General features: G+C 34.8%; 1 protein-coding gene across 1 annotated transcript; it reads right to left on the minus strand.

Moving 5' to 3' along the window:
* Positions 1-1,464: 1,464 nt before the first annotated feature.
* Positions 1,465-14,630, minus strand: LOC127879791 (uncharacterized). Its single transcript, XM_052426844.1, has 5 exons — positions 14,528-14,630; positions 5,936-6,055; positions 4,751-4,999; positions 3,205-3,304; positions 1,465-2,199 (listed from the first exon to the last, which is right to left on the minus strand). Exons 2-5 carry the CDS (start codon positions 6,042-6,044, stop codon positions 2,157-2,159), a joined length of 501 nt encoding a protein of 166 aa, XP_052282804.1. The 5' UTR covers positions 6,045-6,055; positions 14,528-14,630; the 3' UTR covers positions 1,465-2,156.
* Positions 14,631-22,269: the final 7,639 nt, after the last annotated feature.

Genomic DNA, 22,269 nt, shown 5'->3' on the forward strand with positions numbered 1-22,269 from the left:
ATTATCATAAATCACGTTGATAAATGTATAAAATTACATAACACTTTAAAAATAACTACACGAAAGTTTGTTTAGCATTTTCATGGTAATGATAAATGCAAACGCATGTGTTTATAGTCTGATTATGATACTAGACTCATCTTCAATCGACTTTGACATGTACCCCCTCTATAAGTCGTCCTTTTAAATTCGGCGCAGTATGCAGCCGCGGCACATTGGCTTTTTTCCCTCACAGGTACCCATTTATACTCCTGGGTGGAGAGGGGAAAGGGTGGGATTAATTTTTTTGCTCATGAAAATTCCATGTGCTGAGCGGGATTTGAACCAGGGACCGTCCGGTTCCTAGACCAGCATCATACCACTAGACCGGTCCCACTACGTCTTTAAACCCATTTATGCCTAGCGTCTAGAAAAAAGGCCTTGGCAAACAGCGAAGACCCAGATGAGACGCCGCATGATGCTATATGTTATAGCTGAATCCTCTGTTCTTGCAATAGAAATAGCTGAATCCTCTGTTCTAACAACATACAAAGCTGAATCCTCTGTTCTTACAATAGACACAGCTGTATCCTCTGTTCTAACAATAGACATAGCTGAATCTTCTCTTCCAACAATATACATAGCTGAATCCTCTAATATACATAGCTGAATTCTCGTTCACTACTGCGACCCGAAAACTAATTTTTACCTTTTCTGTACATGCTTAAAACATGATTGGTGGTTGAGATATGGTTACCCCGACAACACATATAATCGTTCAGCGGTATTTACCAAGGCTTTCGTACTTGAACGATTTGTATTGTTGAATCTCACCACTTGGATCTTCGTTTATAATCGAAAACAACAACAACAATATCGCGTTAATCAATGTTGGATTAACTAAGTTGTTTTGCGTTCATAGCCGTATCAAAGGCAACATTTACATGCACTTTTATATTGTATTGCGTTATTCTTATTTATTTAACACGCATTATATAAACAGTAGTCACATGCAGGAGTGTGTTATACGCGTACGTAATGAGCCGTGCTCTGTGAAAAGGGGGTTTAATGAATATGCGTAAAGTATCGCCCCAGATAAGCCTGTGCAGTTCGCACAGGCATATCAGGGACATTACGTTCCGCCTAAACATATTTTTTCCTAAGAAGATACATTCTTTAATAAAAAAAAAACATCATAAAAGCTGAAAGTGTCGTCCCTGATTAGCCTGTGCGGACTGTACAGGCCAATCCGGGACACTTTACGCACATGCATTAAGCCCCCTTTTCACAGAGTAAGGCTTAAAGGTGTTTTAATAATTTGAGGATAAATCTTCTTTTCATCGAAGATTATTTTCATAAAATATACGCTTTATTATACGCCATTGATAATCGCGTAAATTAAATATTTCAAATCCTAACGCTTAGCTAAATAAAACCAATATATAAAATATATACATATTTTTATTACAATTAGTAAACAGCACACTTAATTTCTCACAATTTACAAAAGCAGACTGTGCTACAATGTTGTATATAAAACATTGGCTACAAAACATTAGAATATACTAGTATAAAGCAATAATTGAATTGACCGAAAAAACAACTGGCAATCAACGAAATACTAAATTTGCAAATTTGTGTGTACAATTTAAAACGTGAATTATACTTATTACGTCACGTATGAATGCAAATTCTTATTATTACACTATTTGTGAAGCGGGACATAGATATTAATTGTTTGATAATTGAAGAGCTTGCATACATTAACCCTACAATCCCCTATAAAATGTGGTCTCCTCATGAAGAATATAACAGTTTTGGTACTAGGTAAAATTGATCAATGAAAACCGCTTTTTAAGTTGTGATTTACATGTATTTAGTAAATAATCAATCGTGCTTATATGACAGTGAAATAAATACATATCAGGGTAATATTTACACACGATGATACTTATTTTAAACTTCAATTATTTTTTTTTGCATCACGTGTAAACGAAAATGCTCTTGTTTATGACTTCGTTTTAATGCGTTTTTTTCCCAAAAGGATTATACAACAGTCTACCAAACTTAGATTGATGCCAACATGTGCCCCGTGCGTGGAGTTGAGTAGCGTTCATTGGTGACCGAAAGCACTTTTTCCCGACAGCGGTGCTGACTTTGATCTTCTACCAATGAGTTTAGCGTCCCTTCGACTCAACAATGGGCCTCCAAGCGTCGAACCTAGCGTCGACATTCAAAATCATTTTTTAACGTTTACAATACAGTACGTTTAGGTGACCGCTGAATTGTTTGGGCACATACTGTTATTTCTCTTGGAAAGGAATTTTAAAAGAGCATTGTGAAGAATAAATAAGATTTGTTTGTCATTCGGAACAGAACATTTTAAAATTTGAATGAGCCAAAATACTACTAGCGAATGTGTAACAGAAAGCCTTTGTTAAAATGTTTAAAATCCGACATATATTCTTGAAAAATGTTCTTTTCCCGAAAAATCAATAGAATAATACTGAGAAAATAGCCAACTTCCATGTTCTGAAATCACTGTACGACACAACATAAATGGATCCAAAATACATGCATAACGAAATGCTCAAACTGAAGAAAAACAACCACAACAGATAATTTCATATTGTCAGGTCTTCAAATTTCAAAGTTCGACTCAAGTTTTGAACTTGTCCTTTAAAGAACCGCGTCAAGATGTTGATCAATATAGATCAAGAAACAAGCTTTATCATGACGGCTAGAGGGTTGCGTTAAACTAACACATTAGACAACTCTCTAAATAAATCAACATATTTTACTCGAAGGCATGTTTTACAGTTCAGACACATGTTTTACACTTGTATTACTTAAATCAGTTCAGCTGAAGAAAATGTACGATTATTGGGGTCTCTATATTCAAGATATTTCATTTTTATTTTGTTAAATTTTGCGTTAAATTACATATGGGCCGTGATCGGTGAAAGGAGTTTTAATGCATGTGCGTTAAGTGTCGTCCCAGATTAGCCTGTGCAGTACGCTTTTGCCTAAACTGGATTTTTGCTAAGAAGAGACTTTCTTGAAACGAAAAATACCATTAAGGCGGAAAGTATCGTCCCTGATTAGCCTGTGCGGACTGCATAGGCTAATCTGGGACTACACATTACGCACATTCATTAAACCCTTTTTCATATAAAACGGCTCATATGTATTGATATTGATATATTGTGACCTAGAGGCTCGCACCTGTTGATGAAGGAGTCAGTGTTCCAGGCGCTCAGGTCCACGTTGCTGGTGGATGCCGCCAGGCGGCGCTGCATCTCCTCGTACAGCTTCGACAGCGGGTCTGAAACGGGGCACATGGGAGTTAAGTCTACGTTAAACTCTCCATGGTAGAACCTAACTCACGGCTGTGATTGTCTTTCCTTCGGGTTAACGGTTGCCGTTGATTTCACAGGTAGAATAATTTCCAGATTTGGATGTATATGTAACTTTTCTTGTCGTATTTCATGTTAATCAGTGCAATTGTATACGTTATGAGACTTTTTTTTTATAACTGCTCGTCAGTATTTGTACTCAGGGATTTATAAATCACGTAGCTTTGTACTAACCGTCCCAATTAGGTGATCCAAGTTTTAATCATATTATTTTTATGGTTGGTGTTCTGTTATAAAAGAAGTTGATCAGAATACAAACATTTCCCCCTAAAGATTGTCCAGAGTTTATTGTTTGCTATATGAAGATGCATGCTATATTTTAAAGTTTAAATTTGTAACTAAAAAACGACGAAACAACATACATAATCATAATAACTACGTATGTTTTTTTTTATTCCTTTGTCATCAACTAAAATGTTTGCTAGAACTGACCAATTCGTGAAGAAAATTATTCAAATGATCGCTAATGGATAAAAACGATACTACGAAAAATAAACCACATTCTGTATCTTGGCTTTGTGAGGTTCAAGTTACTTTGTAATAACGTCGAGCGTGTACTGGTGTACTTTTTGTTTTAATTAACAACAGAGAATTTTGTGTCTGCATTTGAAATAATCGAATAAAAGTTTGCGCATGCTTTTTCTTTGCGGCAACGTGCATATGCTATGTACACTATATTACATGGGTATCATCTTACGTCTTTATCACCAAATCATATTTAATATATATGTACACAGTTCTAAGTTCATACGAAAACAGATGATTCCAGTTTTTAAAAATGCACTATGTTATTTTTGATCAGATCTCTGGTATTCTTAACAAAACAATCACATTGAAGCTTTGAATAATCAATTAAGACGAGAACACGTAGCCTCTAAAACGGAAATAGAGACACGGGCCTGGTAACTTTACAAAGCAGGTTTATGGTGTGTTGATACTGATCTTTACTATTTTCTTAGAAACCACACATTCTTTATGAGCCCCCTTAAGTTGCATGCGCATACAGAACAAAACTTATTTTCGACGTCTTATGCCGATGTGATTTAATGAAATAGATCTACTGCTCACACGGTATATGAATACAACAACAACAACAACGACACATAAAAACGTTGTCTCGTTATTAGGCAACACTTTTAACCCTTTGCATGCTGGGAAATTTGTCGTCTGCTTATATGTCGTCTGCTGAATTTCTAAAATAAGCATTTGCTTCGATTTTTTTTTTCAAAGAATACTATCAGAATAGCAAACAGTTTGGATCCTGATGAGACGCCACGTTCTGTGGCGTCTCATCTGGATTCAAACTGTTTGCAAAGACCTTTAAAATTCGGTTCCCGCACTGAAAGGGTTAATACCTGGTGAAGGGAGAAGCCCGTTGTTGGGGCACTCGGTGACCTCAAAGATGGCCTCACAGCCCCGGTCCACCCACCAGCTGTGCCCATCATCCGTGATGCCGTAGCGCGTCTCCTGAGGCTCGCACTTGTAGAAGGAGGTCCGCTTGATGAGCCGTAGAGCAAACACGAAGTGATCCGGGTTCTGTGTCGCGTAGATCTTCCGCTGCACCCTGAAGTCTCCCTTGCCCTCGAACATGAACGTGGAGCAGCCTGGTGAAGGATTGGGATGAGAATATATTTAAGCTCGATTGGATCAAAAGCCGTGGGCTTGTGTGAGACCTGGTGTCTTTAGAAAAGTTTTAACCCATTTATGCCTAGCGTGTAGAAAAAAAGGCATTGGCAAACATGATGCGGCGTCTCTCCAGGGTCTGCGCTGCTTGCTTAATGGAATTTCTGTAAGAAATATTCTAAATATAGAAAAACATATACTTGACATACCTTATTTTGAAAATAAATTGATCCAATTTAGAAGGATGAGGGAGTCCACTAGGCATAAATGGGTTAACGTTCACGAAAAGGTGATCTGTTCTGGGATGGCACGAACGCTTGACGGACTCCTTAGCCACTACACCACCGTCACCCCTTTCTTGTCGGTTGAACTTCGACTAAATGCAAAACTTAAAATGTGTATAGTTTTTTTGTACCTATTATTTTAAATAATTTGGCACTTATATGTTTAAGTTTCTACCCCAATCATCCATACTTGATCTTAATTTTACCAAGTTTTACAGACAGAAATGAAACTCTGTTATGTTTGATTGTTAAAAAATAACACAATCCAAAACAAAGTGAAAAGTTTACGGTAGACGTTATTTATAAATACCATGTTTGTAATTTTCTTTTCAAATGGCATTATGTGAGTCGTGTTCTGAGAAAACTGGGCATAATGCATATGCATAAAGTGTCGTCCCAGATTAGCCTGTGCAGTCGGCACAGGCTATCAGGGACGACACTTTCCACCTTTATTGGATTTTTTGCTACGAAGAGACGTCATTAAAACGAAAAATGTCATAAAAGAGGAAAGTGTCGTCCCTGGTTAGCATGTGAGGACTGCACAGGCTAATCTGGGACGACACTTAACGCACATGCATTATGCCCAGTTTTCTCAGAACACGACTCATGTTTATCCTAAGCTAATACATGTACCATGGGGTTGTACATCGGTCGCTGCATTCATTAGTTTTGGGTGGTCCGCTGTGATAAGTTGAAGCCCCGCGGTCACCAGAATGAACGCGCACAACACGGGACTCTGCATGCTGTAATTAGCTAAAGGGAGAAAACAAACATACCAGTGACATTTCAATATAACTTTTATATAGAAGATTATATGATAAAAAGTGACTTCACCGTAAAATCAAAACAAAATTAAAACGTTAAAACACTGATTGCGTTCAAAGATTACAGGGGTGAAATTAATGTACACAACCGAGTGAGAGAAGTTTGAGGTTTTATGTATAACGTTTACAATGACAATTATCCTGATAAGTTAGCATTTTTGTGTGTGACAAATAATGATGATTGTTTACTGGAATTTTCAGTCGAATCTATTTGTTGACATCTATTCATAATAAAATGAATATACATGTACTCGAAGGACGCATCACAGATACGTGAGCGGTGCGCATTTTTACATCGCTTTATTGGATCTTTTTGTGTACAAAAGAAGTTCATTAAATACAGATTTTTAAAAACAACAACCGAATCTACCTGATTCGCGCCAATATAATTAACACTTTTCAAACAAAAAATGGAAGTTCATATAGTGAAAACGATACAAAGCGGAAAACTCGTATACACAATTATATTTTTTTGTAGTTTGTTTTGTATGTTAGGTATATCTAAGGTAAACATGTTTAATGGTTATGGTTCCGTATGATTAATATTTATACGCCTAAGCAAAGTTAAATAAATAAATTCGCAAAGATTGTAGACATAAATTTTCGACATGAAAATAATTCTTCCACAGTGCGGTCCGCAGAGGCTAATCAGGACGACATTTTTGGTTTAAATGAGGTCTAACATGCCTGTGCGGACTGCACATGCTAATCAGGGACGACATTTTTCGTTTAATGAGGTCTAACATGCCTGTGTGGACTGCACAGGCTAATCAGGGACGACATTTTTCGTTTAAATGAGGTCTTACATGCCTGTGCGGACTGCACATGCTAATCAGGGACGACATTTTTCGTTTAAATGAGGTCTAACATGCCTGTGCGGACTGCACATGCTAATCAGGGACGACATTTTTTGTTTAAATGAGGTCTAACATGCCTGTGCGGACTGCACAGGCTATTCTGGGACGACACTTTACGCACATGCATTATGTCCAGTTTTCTCAGAACACGACTCATTTATATTTTCTGTGGCATTTCTTGTTGGCAACATCTATAAATTTCTTTAGATTCTTATTTAATGTTGGCCAAAACTACCGAACTTGTTGTCGGCCAGGATCTCCAAATGAATAGAAGAATTAGTCGAGTAAAATTATATTATGCGTTCACTATATTGTATTTGACTCAGTGTTTTCATACTTGTTCAATTAACAAGCTATTATTGTTTATTATTATTTTCTTCCACCCGCACATTTTATTAAGACAAATCTTTACTTAAATAAGATTAATACAGCTATAAGGGATTTACCCAAAACGGAAAGTATCTTTTGCATAATCTCTTTCGAGAGTTGCAAACATTGTTTTGCTTATTTATCACAGGTGCACTTCTTGTGTAAACGTTTTTGTTTCTGTACCACGCAGGAGATATAAATCAATTATGATATTAAAACATCAGGAAACTTTGTTCTTGGTATTAAATGTCGTGCAATCTGCCAAATATTAAAGTTGATGCATCACATTTATATTTGGAACTTTCTAAATTCACATATCTTATGTCTGTCAGTTGTCTACTAATTACAATAAGGTAATGTTTGGCAGATATTTTCCCTTTACAACTTCAAATAGACTTTAATGATGACGCAAAAATATAAATTGTAGAATAAAATGGTTTTTGCGGAAAACACATAAAACGTTGTCTGCGTTTAAGGGCATAGTGGTTTACATGCGTCTGAAAAGAGATACAATTAAGTCGTGTTCTGAGAAAACTGGGCTTAATGCATGTGCGTAAAGTGTCATCCCAGATTAGCCCGTGCAGTACGCACAGGCTAATCAGGGACGACAATTTCCGCTTTTATGGTATTTTTAGTTGCAATGAAGTCCCTCCTTACCGAAAATCAAGTTTAGGCGGAAAGTGTCGTCCCTGATTAACCTGTGCGGACTGCACAGGCTAATCTGGGATGGCACTTTACGCACATGCATTAAGCCCAGTTTTCTCAGAACGCGGCTCATTCAATCATCTAGGTGTTCCGGCTAATTGTATAAGAGAAATGTACACTCTTACAATATTTTGCATCTTATATCAAGACAACTTATTTTGTTTCTGATAATACTTCTATATTTTGAATACGGTTATTTTACTACAAAGTTGAGCTAAACATAAAATTGCAAACAAAACTTCCACATATTCGTGTGTTATCTCGTGTCATTCCGAAAAATAACAACTTTCATTTTTGTTCATTTTAATCATTTAGTAGAAAAATATTTAACTCAAATTATTTATGAATAATCATAACTTAAGACTAGATTGATATTCGTTCTTTCCATAAGTAGCACTTACTAAAGGTATGTTACCATTTGCTGTATTTGGACGTAAATTGTTTTGCTTACTCCAAAGATATCATACAACCCTTAAAAATGCGTTTAATTTTGTATCCGTATCTATCTATACAAAGTTAATATTTCTTTAAAAACATAACCAATCTTTGCAATCATATTTCTTTTTCTTGTGCATGTCATACACAGGTACGAACATGAACATTTTATATTCAACATATTTTTTTCAGTACCTAGATAAAAAAACTTCTATCAGTAAGGCCGCGCTCTGTGAAAATCAGGCTTAACGCATGTGCTTAAAAAATCGTGCATATACGCCTGTGCAAACCGCATTGGCTAGTCAGGCGCGACACTTTGATTTTGGTTTAGACGATACTTCATTTACATGAAAAAAACTCCATAATGCGGAATGATTTTTCCCGGATTAGCCTGTGCCGACGATACTTTGCGCGCATGCATAAAGACTGTGTTTCCAAAGCTCAACAGACTAAAGAACAGGATTAAAAAGATAACCCGCCATCTATTTCATGTATACGCTTTTCCATTACACTATTAACTGGTAGAAGATACCGTTGTTTCTTGATCGTTCAGCTCTTGTTTACCTAAATATCTGTGACATGACATCCGAATGTAATCATATCGTCATCAGCCCATCCTAATTTCTTACTAACATTAAATTAACAGTTTCCGAAAGAATTAGTATCTAGTCCATTAAGTTACAAACTTCGCGTATTACAAGAACTTGCGTCATTTTCTTTCCATACACTTTTTCAGTTTTATAATGATCTGCCTTATTGAAAAGTTCGCAAGTACATACAGGATTAATTATGCACGTTGTTGGCTTAGAAATACGTGTTTCAGGAAAGCGTTTAATGTAAATAGATGACAAGCTAACTGTTAATATCTTGTTCAAAGCATTCGTAGTTCGCGACCACGTGTAAAACAACGTTCATAATATGGGGCAAGAAGTCGACTAAAATGGTAATAATTTAAAAGCACTGACAGCTACGAACAGACATCTTTAATTTATCGCTTATGTGAGTGCCCTTGAAAGGGGCCATTAGTCTTTTCAAAATGTGTTACACGTACCGTACATTTATGTTTGCTTGCTCACGCGTTTCAAAGTCTAGGTGAAATAAATGTTTGTAAACAAATTCTAGACAGATGTACTTACTCAAGAGTACTTGAAAACATAGTGCGTGTTCTGTGAATTAGGTATCCGTCCTTAATTGACTCCTTTATTGACAAATGCGCACCAGTATTCGAGTCCACAATGTCTTAGCTGACATACGTGTGTAGCGAATAAGAGAACCGTATCTAATTTTATTATCATTAACTACTTAATTAATTATTAAATTTTTATAAATACATTTTAATTTTTATTTAATTATCATTAAAGGTTATCGTGTGCGTTGTGGTTATTAAATACTTCATGGTTTGAATAACATGAAAGTTAAATGTACATTATTATCAATATTAAGTATTATGCTTATAATTATTATATTGCATATCCATTTACGATCATTTGTGTCATGTGCAGTATTAGCGTTGTCTTGAAGTCAAATCTTACAGATAGTTTAATGCGTGTATATCATATTAAATTATAAATTTTTTAATACATGCAACAGCGTGCAACCGTTATCATGATTTAGTTTCAGCACTATAATTATAATCCCATCATCTCATTCTTTCATACATTTACATAAGAAAATAGTGTTTTCACTTTAATCGTGAATATCATCTTTAAGTTACAGTACAATATCCAGTGTTTATTGCTATGTGGCCTCCGGCTCTTGAAAGTACAAATAACCTCGTATAACCACAACATTTCAATACACCGACAATGTAGAAGCAAACATACATATGTAATGGTACAGCTATTTATAATTAACTGCTATTCAGTAACGCATTTCTTCTTTCAAAAGCATAACACAAGAACATAGCAGTACTCCTGATCACCTTTTCTTCCCGGGAGCTCATGATTATATTAAATTTATTTATAGTAGCGGGAGTATAGTACTTAATGGGTATATACCTTTCTCGAAGGTCTACGTATGTCATGCATATTAATAGAAAATGAAATTCATTTTCAATATCAGTTTTGCAAAAAGGACAGAACCTTCGGTCCCTGTTGATATTCAGATAGCGGCCCTTTTCAATCATGAGCTTATGCGAAGAAATTCGAAAGCATACATCTGCATTTCGAAATTTACGAATTGTTAAACATTTTAAATATACCTCAAAATTAAAGTTACTTTTAAATAAATTGTATGTCTTAAGTTTTGGCGAACTATTACACTTTTCTATCCACTGCTGTACAAAATAATATTATATCTTTCAATCGTTGAGCGTAATTGAGCAAAAACCATGGTTTAATAACAACCGCTTGTTGTTTCCACACATATCCAAACCCTATGGATTGCAAGTGATTGCGCAATGATGTAACCCAGTTTACATGTCCAATGCCATCAAAGCATTTCAACATTTCATAGCACTTTTTAAATAATATGACGGGAGTGAGGTGTATCCAGTATTCGTAACCAATATTGTATAACTCTCATAGATGAATAAATATATACTGACTACAGTATCTGCCACAATCACCTAAAATAGCATTATTAACAGAGTACATTGGTGCTGACATAAATATTTTACATGCATATGTGTGAACTCTTTCTACAATTTAAAGATATTTAGCCCCCATATTTTCGATCCATATAATAAAATAGGCATCACTTTGGCACAATCTTAAAGTAACAATGATATGGCATAGGTATATAGTCGTATAGGAACGAAAGCATACATAGAATGACACGTTTTGATTTACAATACATTTTTTTCTGCCATTTTAAGCATAGACAGGCTAGACGAAAAATGAACACCTACATAATCAAATCCTTGCGCACGTTCCAATAATGCATTCTTGTAATACCATTTTTCATCCAAAGCAGGTCCACCACCATTTTTGAATACAACAATTTTGTCTTATCCACATTTACATTTCATGTTGAGACAGCACAAAATTCGTGAAGATAATTTAGCTGCTGTTGTAGACGTGAAACTGTATCCGGAGCAAGTGCTACATCGTCAGCAAATAATAGCATAAATATTTGAGCATTTTTCTGTCTGGGCATAATGCATGTGCGTACAGTGTCGTCTCAGATAAGCCTGTGCAATCCGCGCAGGCTTATCAGGGACGACACTTTCCGCCTAAATTTGATTTTTGCTAAGAAGAGACTTCATTTAAACGAAAAATGTCATAAAAGCGGAAAGTGTCGTCCCTGATTAGCCTGTGCGGATTGCACAGGCTAATCTGGGACGACACTTTACGCACATACAGTGTGCCCAGTTTTCTCAGAACACAAAACATTTCAACATAATCTGGGGTAAAGGACATGCTAGCTAAAATTTTGGACAAGTTGTATAATTTTTTAACAAGCAGAGCTTACATCTCCGCGTGTGAATGTAACTGCATATTGCTTGCAATTGAAAAACGTCTTGACTTAACTTCAAACGCCGACATAAATTACATCGCTGACGTTTGCAATGATGCGGCATGTCACGGACATTACCACTGTATGACGGAAACCACGGCAATTAGACATAATTGTGCCATATTCGGTATACCAGTACATGTAAGTAATCCACACCCCCCCCCCCAAAAAAAATAAATAAGAAGCTTAAAATTGTAATTATAAACCAAAATAGAATCAAACATCGAAAATAACGGGCAGAAACGAGTCCGCCCTGTTCAAGATAATTTTTCCATGTTCTCGTACAGTAATTCATATGACTCCTATGGGTACACGAACAAAACTGAAATCGCGGGCGAAAAGATACCTATTTGGGCTGCTAGTTTTCACAAGAGAAGATCACATGGTCGAACTGCAGATAGATTTAAGAATTGTGGTAAATTCGTCTGTTGTAGTAAATTAAATTTTGATTTCAAATAAACACGATTTTAACAGCATTTCCTTTAAAACCGGAGTCAACTTCACGTCTGGTGAAAACCCATTGAAATTAAAATATTCGTTACGTAAGTTTGTCCTTTTTACGTGTGTAATGATTCATTTTGGCCGTGCTCAGTAAAAAGTGGCTTAATGCATGTGCGTTAAATGTCGTCCCAGATTACCGGTAGCCTGTGTAGTCAACATAGGCTAAGCAGGGACGACACTTTACGCTTTTGTGGCATTTTTCGTTTACAGATAGTCTCTTCATAGCACACATCCAGTTAAGGCGGAAATAATCGTCCTGGTGAACCTGCGCGGATTGCACAGGCTAATCTGGGACGACCCTTTACGCACATGCATTTAGCCGCTTTTTCTTAGAGCACGATCCAATTAAATGGCTACGTTTCGTACGTAACACAATCAATATTTGCTTTCACCATTGCGAATTGAACTCGGTTGAAAAAGGTTGTGTATCCCTTTACCACTAAGATTCGTATTTTCACGCATTTGTAGTTTCTTAGAAAGTAATATTTAAGTTAAGACCTGTATTACTTGATTCATGTATGTAAGGCTTCATCTCCGAACCTAAGATACTGATGAGCAGCAAACAGCCGAACCTAAGATACTTAAGAGCAGCAAACAGCCGAACCTAAGATACTTAAGAGCAGCAAACAGCATACAACCTGAACAGACCAAACCTAAGATACTTAAGAGCAGCAAACAGCATTCAACCTGAACAGACGACACTTTCCGCCCAAATTAGAGTTTTGATTAGAAGAAACTTTCTTTAAACGAAAAATATAAAAGCGGAAAGTGTCGTCACTGATTAGCCTGTGCAGACTGCACAGGCTACTGTAGGTCGACACTTTACGCATATGCATTAAAACCCCTTTTCACAGAGCACGGCTTAAATGTTTTTGTGAAATGACAGGCGGATTAATGGGAAGAAAGATTAATGCATTTACAGACACACACAAAATAACATATAGCCATTTTATTATAAATTTGCTTTATCCGTACTTTTGCATGTGTTGAGTAATAACAATATGAAATGTTGTTCCATTTTTAAAAACAGTGACCTTTCCTTTAACCTATGGTGAAGAAAGGGCATCGTTCAAAAGTCTGACATTGCTCTTTATGAGAATGTTTAGTTTCTTCTTTGTAACTTCAACAAAGATTTAGAAATAGCACGAATTTTGCGGATGGACTAACAGACAAACGGACAGATGGACGAATAGACAGACAGACATGCTGGGTGGAGGAAAGACCTGCATTCCAAACTAGTGAAACCGGTTAGAGAAAGGACAATAAAAACATAACATTCGAGATATGGCTTATTATTTCTTAAAAGCCGAAAATATGTTGAAATAGTTTGAACACAAGCTTAGCGAATTCAAGAACAGATCTTGTCAATTAATTAAGGAATTTAGAGCAAAACACTATTTATGTCATTTCAGTTGTTTGTCCTTTCGAAGAATTATTTTTGCTATGACTTTTATCTGTCCTAGTCAATGATGTTTTTAAAAAGGACCTTACCGTTATGTACTTCCATTAGCTGATTCCTTTCAATAATGTGTATACATTGTAAATATTATAACAAAATATAGTTAATATAAACGATTCAGTATTTCTGTCACAATTAAATTATTACTCTTTAACTTATAACTTTATGCATTTCTGAATAAGCAAGCGGGTAAAAATATAATACGTTAACAAGTGTAATTAAAGGAAGTTACCTTTTTATTAACTTATTTTAGACTTCCTCCGACCCGCCCCGAATTTACTTGGCTTTCCGCCGAACTAATCTAAAGCCTATTTTGACCAGTTTTATCCCTAATTATTCAATTTCTTACTTGAATAGTCTAATAACAAAAATTATGTTATTTATGAAATATTGAATCCACCAACATGAAAAAGAAGATAAAAGAAACTAGATTGCCCATTTAGTTGATGAACAAATAATTTAAACGATTGAGATTCAGATACATCTGAATATTATACTAATAATACTAAAATAATAAAAATTAATATATAAATATAAATGTACATATTATACCAATAATAAATCACTGAGATAATAAACATTATGATCAATGCATATCAGAATAAAACGTATAACTTACTCAGTTATTTTATCACAATCTCAGGGCGAATTTAATAAGTGATCAGTATCAAAATTAAATAAGATAACGTCAACGCTACGTTAAGCGTTCACAGCGGTCCGTCACTTCGTTGAATGAAAGTAACGTTAATCAATAGCCGTCGTAGAACAAGCGTCTAGCGAACGAAAACACATCTTGAGCAATACACGTTTGACGTGCGGTTTGGTGTTATAACTATAACTGTCAGTGGCAATCGCCTATCATTATTCATAAGTTAATAGCCAATTATCAACATTGTTATAAAGACGGCCGTAAAATTGGCCAGCCTTGTCATTTACGGGGACTCGACATAATGAAAAAACTTTTTTTCAGCGCATATATTTTATTGTCGGTGATAAATAGAAAAAAATGATGGAGTTGAATTCGCTAGAATAGTCAGGAATTTACTTATAATATAGAAAAATAATTATAATGAAAACAATATTTTAACAGTGTGTTATATCGTATGACAAAAAACTGTTCAACATATAATGTTTTGTTACATAAATGTTATTTGCATCTGCCATATAATTGTTCAATTATGAGCATTTACAAGTCAGTTATATTACTTTCAAATGTTAAAACCAATATTACAGTATTGTAAACGTTTTGTTTGTATACACTCTTTGTAGATACATATAAATTTATTCAATGAAAAACAAAGACAACAACGTAAAACAGCAACATAACACAAACATTAACGAACAACACATCATAAATGAAGACAAGATAAAGCATTATGTTAGTTCGTATTTACACAGTAAATATGACATCACTGTACACTATTTTAATAAATAAAACAACTTTGCTTGTATGTGTAGGCGTTTGTTTAGAAATTAGCAATATTTAGTTTTAATTTGTATCATAGATTGTGTTTTAATATCGCTCTGCATGGAGGGGCATGTCTTTCGGATCCTGACTTGATATAAAACAAAATCGTTAAAAGACCCCCAGATTAAACGACGACCCTATAAAATCATGTTACCGTTTTCTTCATGGTTTAATCGCGAACAAAGCACATAACGTGTGCACAAATCTGCAATAAAGTCGCAATGAAAACGTCATACGAATGACGCGACATAGGATCTGATGAATAATTCAAACCATAACCTATCTCTTGCCTATACATGGCTATGGAAGGTACATGATGGACATGATGGACACATATGACTGAAAATTGAATACATGCGATTCGAATGTTTATTATCATGTGTTAAAGAGTTATTTGCATGAATTATTGAAACAATCAGAGCGTACAAATTCTCAGTAAGTAAATTGTAAATGTAAAACAATTTATTTGTGTGTATGAATAACTATATTTCTGTTACTAAAACGAAGAATAACGAACTCCTTCCAATGTGCACTTACGAATAAATATTTATAGATTTACAAGTTTATGTTACGCAAAGCCATTCTGAAGGAAACATTGAATGTTCAGAAAAGATTAACACGGCTCGGTTAATAACGTAAAAAAGTGACTCATTTTTCAAATTCGTATGCATGGTTGATTGTTAGAAAATATTTTCATTATAAAGATTTGATGTTGACAGCGTTTGGTCATCTTTACGAGAATGTGTTGTTCAATAATTTAACTATTGGACTTTGTGAGTTTACTTTCACATTTAATCCGCGTCATGCGAACATGGCTCTTATGTCATGTATGGTCAGCGTAGATTAAGACCAGATGCGCGCGCATCCGCATTGTCTGGTCTAGAGCAACTCTGTCCGCGATGACGCACACTGGTCTAGATCTACGCAGGAAGCATATTGCATATCGCACCATATTCACATAACGCGCCTTATTTGAGTCGCGTTCTGACTATCTGGGCATAATGCTTGTGCGTGAAGTGTCATCCCAGATTAGCATGTGCAGTCCGCACAGGCTTATCAGGGAGGACACTTTCCGCCTTAACTGGATTTCGTGTAGAAGAGACATCCTTTAAACGAAATACACCATAAAAGCGGAAAGCGTCGTTACTGTTTAGCCTGTGCGGACTGCACAGGCTAAGCTGGGATAACACTTTATGCAAATGCATTAAGCCCAGTTTTCTCAGAACGCGACTCATTTATTCTATAATTACGATTACGCATACGCATGTTTTGTAGCGCGGATGATTGGAATAGCGACTGTTGATAGACAAGAAACTATACAATATTATTTACTTATCATTCAAACAAGCTATTCAGTTTTTTGGTGAGGGCGACAGTGAGTCACGTGGGGTTTTGACACCTGGCTACATTTTCCTGTGTTTCAGATTGATCAATATGTAGCGACATTTATGGGCTATGAATAATCGAAATCAATTAACAAACAGGTGATTGTATTCATCGCTGACTATTTACATCAGCATGTAAGACTTCGGTCGCCCTAAAGTCGAAGCTACAGATGAGAACCTTGTAGCTGTGTCCACTAAACATTGATTGATGGTCATTTTAGAGCGGTCAATTTCTTGGAAGAAAGACAAACCTGTGATGCGTGCAGCATCGTATAGCTCTGGTGGTATTTAGAACGACCAACAGCTGCATTATGATAATCGAAACACTTATAGAGCAGAAATAAGCATAAGCGAATGAATTGTGCGCTTGAAGTAGCATATTTCGACGTTATACGACCGATTTCGTGGAATAAATTACATGTAGGCAGTAAATATATGACCTAAAAGGAGATCATGACCAAATACTACTACTGCTTCTGTTGCTGCTTCTACAACAACAACAACAACAACAACAACAACTACTACTACTACTACTACTACTACTACTACTACTACTACTACTACTACTACTACTACTACTACTACTACTACTACTACTACTACTACTACTACTACTACTACTACTACTACTACTACTACTACTACTACTACTACTACTACTACAACTTCTTTTTCTTTTACTACTGCGATCGGGACTTCACAACCGTAATGCAGGAGTTGTTCCCCACGGTGTTTTCGCAAGTATCCTCAAGATGTTCAGCGTTCTTCGGGCCTTTGCCACTACGCTCTATATGTATTGATTTCCCGTCACGTTTTTGTCAAATATAACCTTCACTCACGTATGATGGTCTTCACACTGGAACGAAGTATTGTTCATGATCAGTTAGCCATCGTTCGAGAAGGACATGTATCATCCTTGCATACTTATTAACCTGGCCCTGCGACCGGTTAATTTTGAAGATGTCCAACAGCTTCTGGAGGACTTTATTGCCTAGGTTGATGCTCATTTCGTTTGTGTTATTGTCGGGACATGGTGGTATCTCTTTATTGAGTTGTTTTAATGCCGTCTTCTTTTAAATCATATTTTTAGTTATTACCACCGTTGTAATGGATTCATGCGCGTTGTTGCGTTTCGCTGTCCTTTCCCTTTCTTTCTGTCGGACTTCTTTATCTACTGCACTTGAAACTGCGTTGTTGTTCTTCTTTGCGTTGGCTTGAGCCCTATTTTCTAAGTTTATTTCTTCGAATATGAACATCTTCTTATCTTTGATGCGCTGTTGCGTTTGATTCGACTAGTACCTCAAAATGTAAGTCGTTCGACTAACCTTTTTCTTTTCAGTAGCATTAATAACTATACATTAATTATATTCCATTATCATGAGGATATTATATAACAGAAATCTTTTAGATATGTTTGTCACATATCTTTGTTTTTGTGTATTTTTACGACTGTTGTCGGAAATAGGAAAAATGATCAAATACTAAACCTAAACCGAGATACCCCTAAAAAGCAAAAACAACATGAGTAACGTTCGGCACTTATTCTTAATTTCGGTGTCGGTTTAGTTCAAACAAACAACATTTAGGACTTAATGTTCGTGTTAACGTTTTCCATGTGTAATAATGTACAATATTATTATTAATCATAAGTTCACAATTAAATATATTTATTACTTACGCAACCGCTTTACGTAAGAAGAACACAAAAGTCCGACAAGTTAAATATAATTTTTATATAAGTATTTAAATATGCTATCCAGAACTTACAGTCGGTGCATGTCCATCAAAATAACATTTAAGTGTGCCTATCCAACAAGTCTGTCGTGTGTAGCTACATAAGAAACAACACAAGTGAACAAAAAAACTGTACACAAATTAGTAGTTAATGGCGAAGATATAACAAACAGAACTCAAATACTAGAACAACGTTTATTTTTCGAAACTCTCTATAAACGAAATCATGTTGAAAATAACACCCTTTTTAAAAATACACATCATGCTTTAAATCAATAAGATAAACTACTGTGCGACGGATTACTGAATGAATATGAATGTGGATTAGCACTAAAAGAAACGCAAAATAACAAAAGTCCAGAATCTGATGGCATCACAAACGAATTTTATAAATTATTCTGGAATGATATTAAAGCACATTTAATTAATTCACTTAATTATTCATTTAACAACGAAAACTTAACTACGCTACAAAAACAGAGTATTATATCACTCATTCAAAAACCTGGAAAAAACTTAGAATCCTTATCAAACTGGCACCCGATTAGTCTACTGAACAATGCTTATAAAATTGCAACTAAGAGTACATCAAACATAATAAAAAAAAATTACCATCAATCATTTCAAGATCTCAATCTGGTTTCATTAAAGGACATTACATTGGTGAAAACGTACGTCTGATACAATAATGCATAAATTATTTCAACCAACCAAACAATTCTTGCCTCATTTTCTTTGCTGACTTCGAAAAGGCTTTCGGATCACTAGACCATTCGTTTATGTTCTCTTGCACTGAATATATGAAGTTCGGTGAACGTCTAATTAAATGGGTTAAACTATTTTATACCGATATTAACAGTATAATTTTTTACAATGTCTTTTTCTCAAACATTTTTAACATCGAACGAGGGGTAAGACAAGGATGTCCACTTTCATCCTCGCTATTTATTATTTGCATCGAGTATCTATCACACTTTATCCAATCAAATAAACATATAAAGGAAATATCGCTAGAGCCTGACGAAGAAATTAAACAGTCCCTATATGCTGACGATGCAACTTATTTTTTAAATGACAGTAGTGACTCATTCAAGAATCTTATGGAATCGCTAAATCTTTTTGGAATGGCATCGGGTCTTAAACTAAGCAAAAGTAAATGCACTGTGATACGAGTATGTAACTTTTAACAAAGTAATATTCATCTTAAAAAATAATGAAATTCAACTGGACATCAGATGAAGCTACAACGTTAGGAAGAACCTTTACAAACAATGAACATGAAACAATTCTAAAAAACATATTGCCTACATTACAAAAAGTAAAAAAAAATGTTTAAAATCATGGCAGCATCGTAAACTTACACTAATCGGAAAAACCACCGTGTTGAAAACGTTTGCACTCCCTAAATTAATTTATACACTAACAGTTCTCCCAAACCCACCAAATGATATTATTGAAGATATAAACTCAGAAATATTTAATTTCATATTGGATGGTAAACCTGATAAAATTAAGCGAACTCAATTAATTCAATCAGTAGAATATGGATGTATCAGACAACGGATATAGATTAATTTCTGAATGCAATCAAATGCAGTTGGGTTAAACGATACACATTCGAGTAAATGGAAAGTATTCTACCAGAATATTCTTAAAAATTATGGTTACTCCTTGCTTTTTGAATGTAATATCGACAATAATATCGAAGACAAAATTTCAACCAAAAACATATTTCTATCGAATGTTCTATCGGCATGGTGTAAAGTTACTCATAATTTAAAAAAAAACAAAAATCAACAGTAAAATCAATCTAAGGAACAATAAAGACATAACTACCAACAATAAAACGTTTTTCTATAAACATTGGTTCGAACGAAACATAAAATATGTAGATCAACTGTACGTCTACAGAATAAACGACTTCTACCCTTTTGATAACTTATGCTACATATTCGGAATACCTACAAGTAATTTCCTGATGTTCTACACACTGATCGAAAGTATACTCATACATTTTAAAGCTGTCACCATTACACATAACACACCATGTACTCAAAAACCATTCGTAGAAAACATAATTGCAAAAAAATATATTTTTTACACACTTCAAATTAAAAACCCTGCCGAAATCTCTAAAGCTCAAACTAAATGGCAAAACCTTTTTGGAGAATTTTTTTTATATTGGAAACACATATTTGTCGTGTCATATAAATCAACTACTGATACCATACTGAGAAATGTTCAATATAAATACATCAAGAGAATCATACATCAGCTACAAATAAATATCTTTTTAAGTGCAACATATCCAACACAAATCTATGTGATATGTGTAGTGAACACATTAAAACAATAGAACACCTTTTCTTGGAGTGTAAACATATTCAATCTCTATGGAATCAATTGACAACCTTTCTAGAGAAACAACAATTAAATGTTAAACTATCTCTCTAAGACATCAGTTTAGGGGTAAACACCTTCAAAATACAACAGGTTAATAACGCTGTAAATTGCATAATTATATTAATGAAATATTTTATATTCAGCATGAAATACAGAAAACAAACACCTACAATGAACTGTTTTATCAATTATTTAAAACTAAAACTGAAGATTCAAATTGAAAAAGAAAGAGTCCTAAACAATAATACACTTCATATATTTGAACAAAAATGGAAACACAGCAAACTTCCATAAGCAAGTCCAGTATGCTTTCTACTTACTTTATGCAACTCATCTTTATTCAAAACTATTATGTTGTTTCTCTTTTGTTAAAGACACCTATCACAAACAACCAAAGACAAAATACATATTAACATGGTTTTTATCAAAAGGAAACCACATATAGAAAAGTATATATTAGCATATCTTGTATAAAATGTTTGGACATTATTGCTGCTACATGGTATCACTTTTTTATGATCATATACATGGATACATTGTATGTCTTATATTGAAAAAAAAACATGCACACAGAATCGACAAGTATAAAATTCTCTCATTAATCGAAGTTTTATTTAAAACTCTAATGACATTTTTTTCCAAGAAACATTATTCAACTAAGTTGAGTAACCTTCTACTGTGTTAAAAATAATATAAATTATTTCGGTTCTGCGGTGTGTTATCAATGTGTTCGGAACTCGAAGCCCTCGGATCCTGTCGGCTCAGTTCCTGGATAATCCGTGTTTTGGAGTCTTTGTATTTGTTCGGATGAACACGGATGTGACGGCGAGTAACGGGGGATGTTCGAGTTTGCTGTTTCGACCTGTGGTAATAATTTGTTAATATTCATTTGATGAAACAGGAACACTTTTGATTTGTTTCAATGCATGTATCAAATCAAATAAATCAAGCGGATGTTTTGACTTGGTTATGTTAACATTTAGATAAACTAATATATGCAACAGGATATTGGGCAACTAATCACGTCATATCCAGGTTTATGTACAAAATATCAAAGAAATTAATTAAGTAAATGTTACGCTTTTTTTTAATTAACAGCTAATTTTTCTCCCCATCCATACTTTTTGCATGTTGTCTTTACATTTTAATATTTAAAAGATACAATATCTCTGTCATATTGTTTATTTTAGCAAACAATGTAATAGCATCTGAATATCAGTAAGCAAATTCGCAAACAACGCATTTATGAATAAATTGATGAACACGTTTCTACAACAGGGCTACTTACATGTGCCTTGTTTCAAACACAAATAGTATTATAATGTTGTCGTTATCTACTTTGAGCAGTCGTCAAATAAAGTGCACGGCAAA

This window comes from Dreissena polymorpha, chromosome 4, assembly GCF_020536995.1.
Source record: "Dreissena polymorpha isolate Duluth1 chromosome 4, UMN_Dpol_1.0, whole genome shotgun sequence".
Classification (NCBI taxonomy): domain Eukaryota; kingdom Metazoa; phylum Mollusca; class Bivalvia; order Myida; family Dreissenidae; genus Dreissena; species Dreissena polymorpha.

What these genes read in the sequence shown, in the direction of transcription:
- LOC127879791 (XM_052426844.1), bottom strand. Translation starts at nt 6,044, where the DNA reads ATGCAGAGTCCCGTGTTGTGCGCGTTCATTCTGGTGACCGCGGGGCTT. An exon ending in GACCGATGTACAACCCCATG is followed by an intron (nt 5,000 to 5,935) that starts GTACATGTATTA and finishes ATCCTTCACCAG; the next exon opens with GCTGCTCCACGTTCATGTTC. An exon ending in CGGGCTTCTCCCTTCACCAG is followed by an intron (nt 3,305 to 4,750) that starts GTATTAACCCTT and finishes GCCCCGTTTCAG; the next exon opens with ACCCGCTGTCGAAGCTGTAC.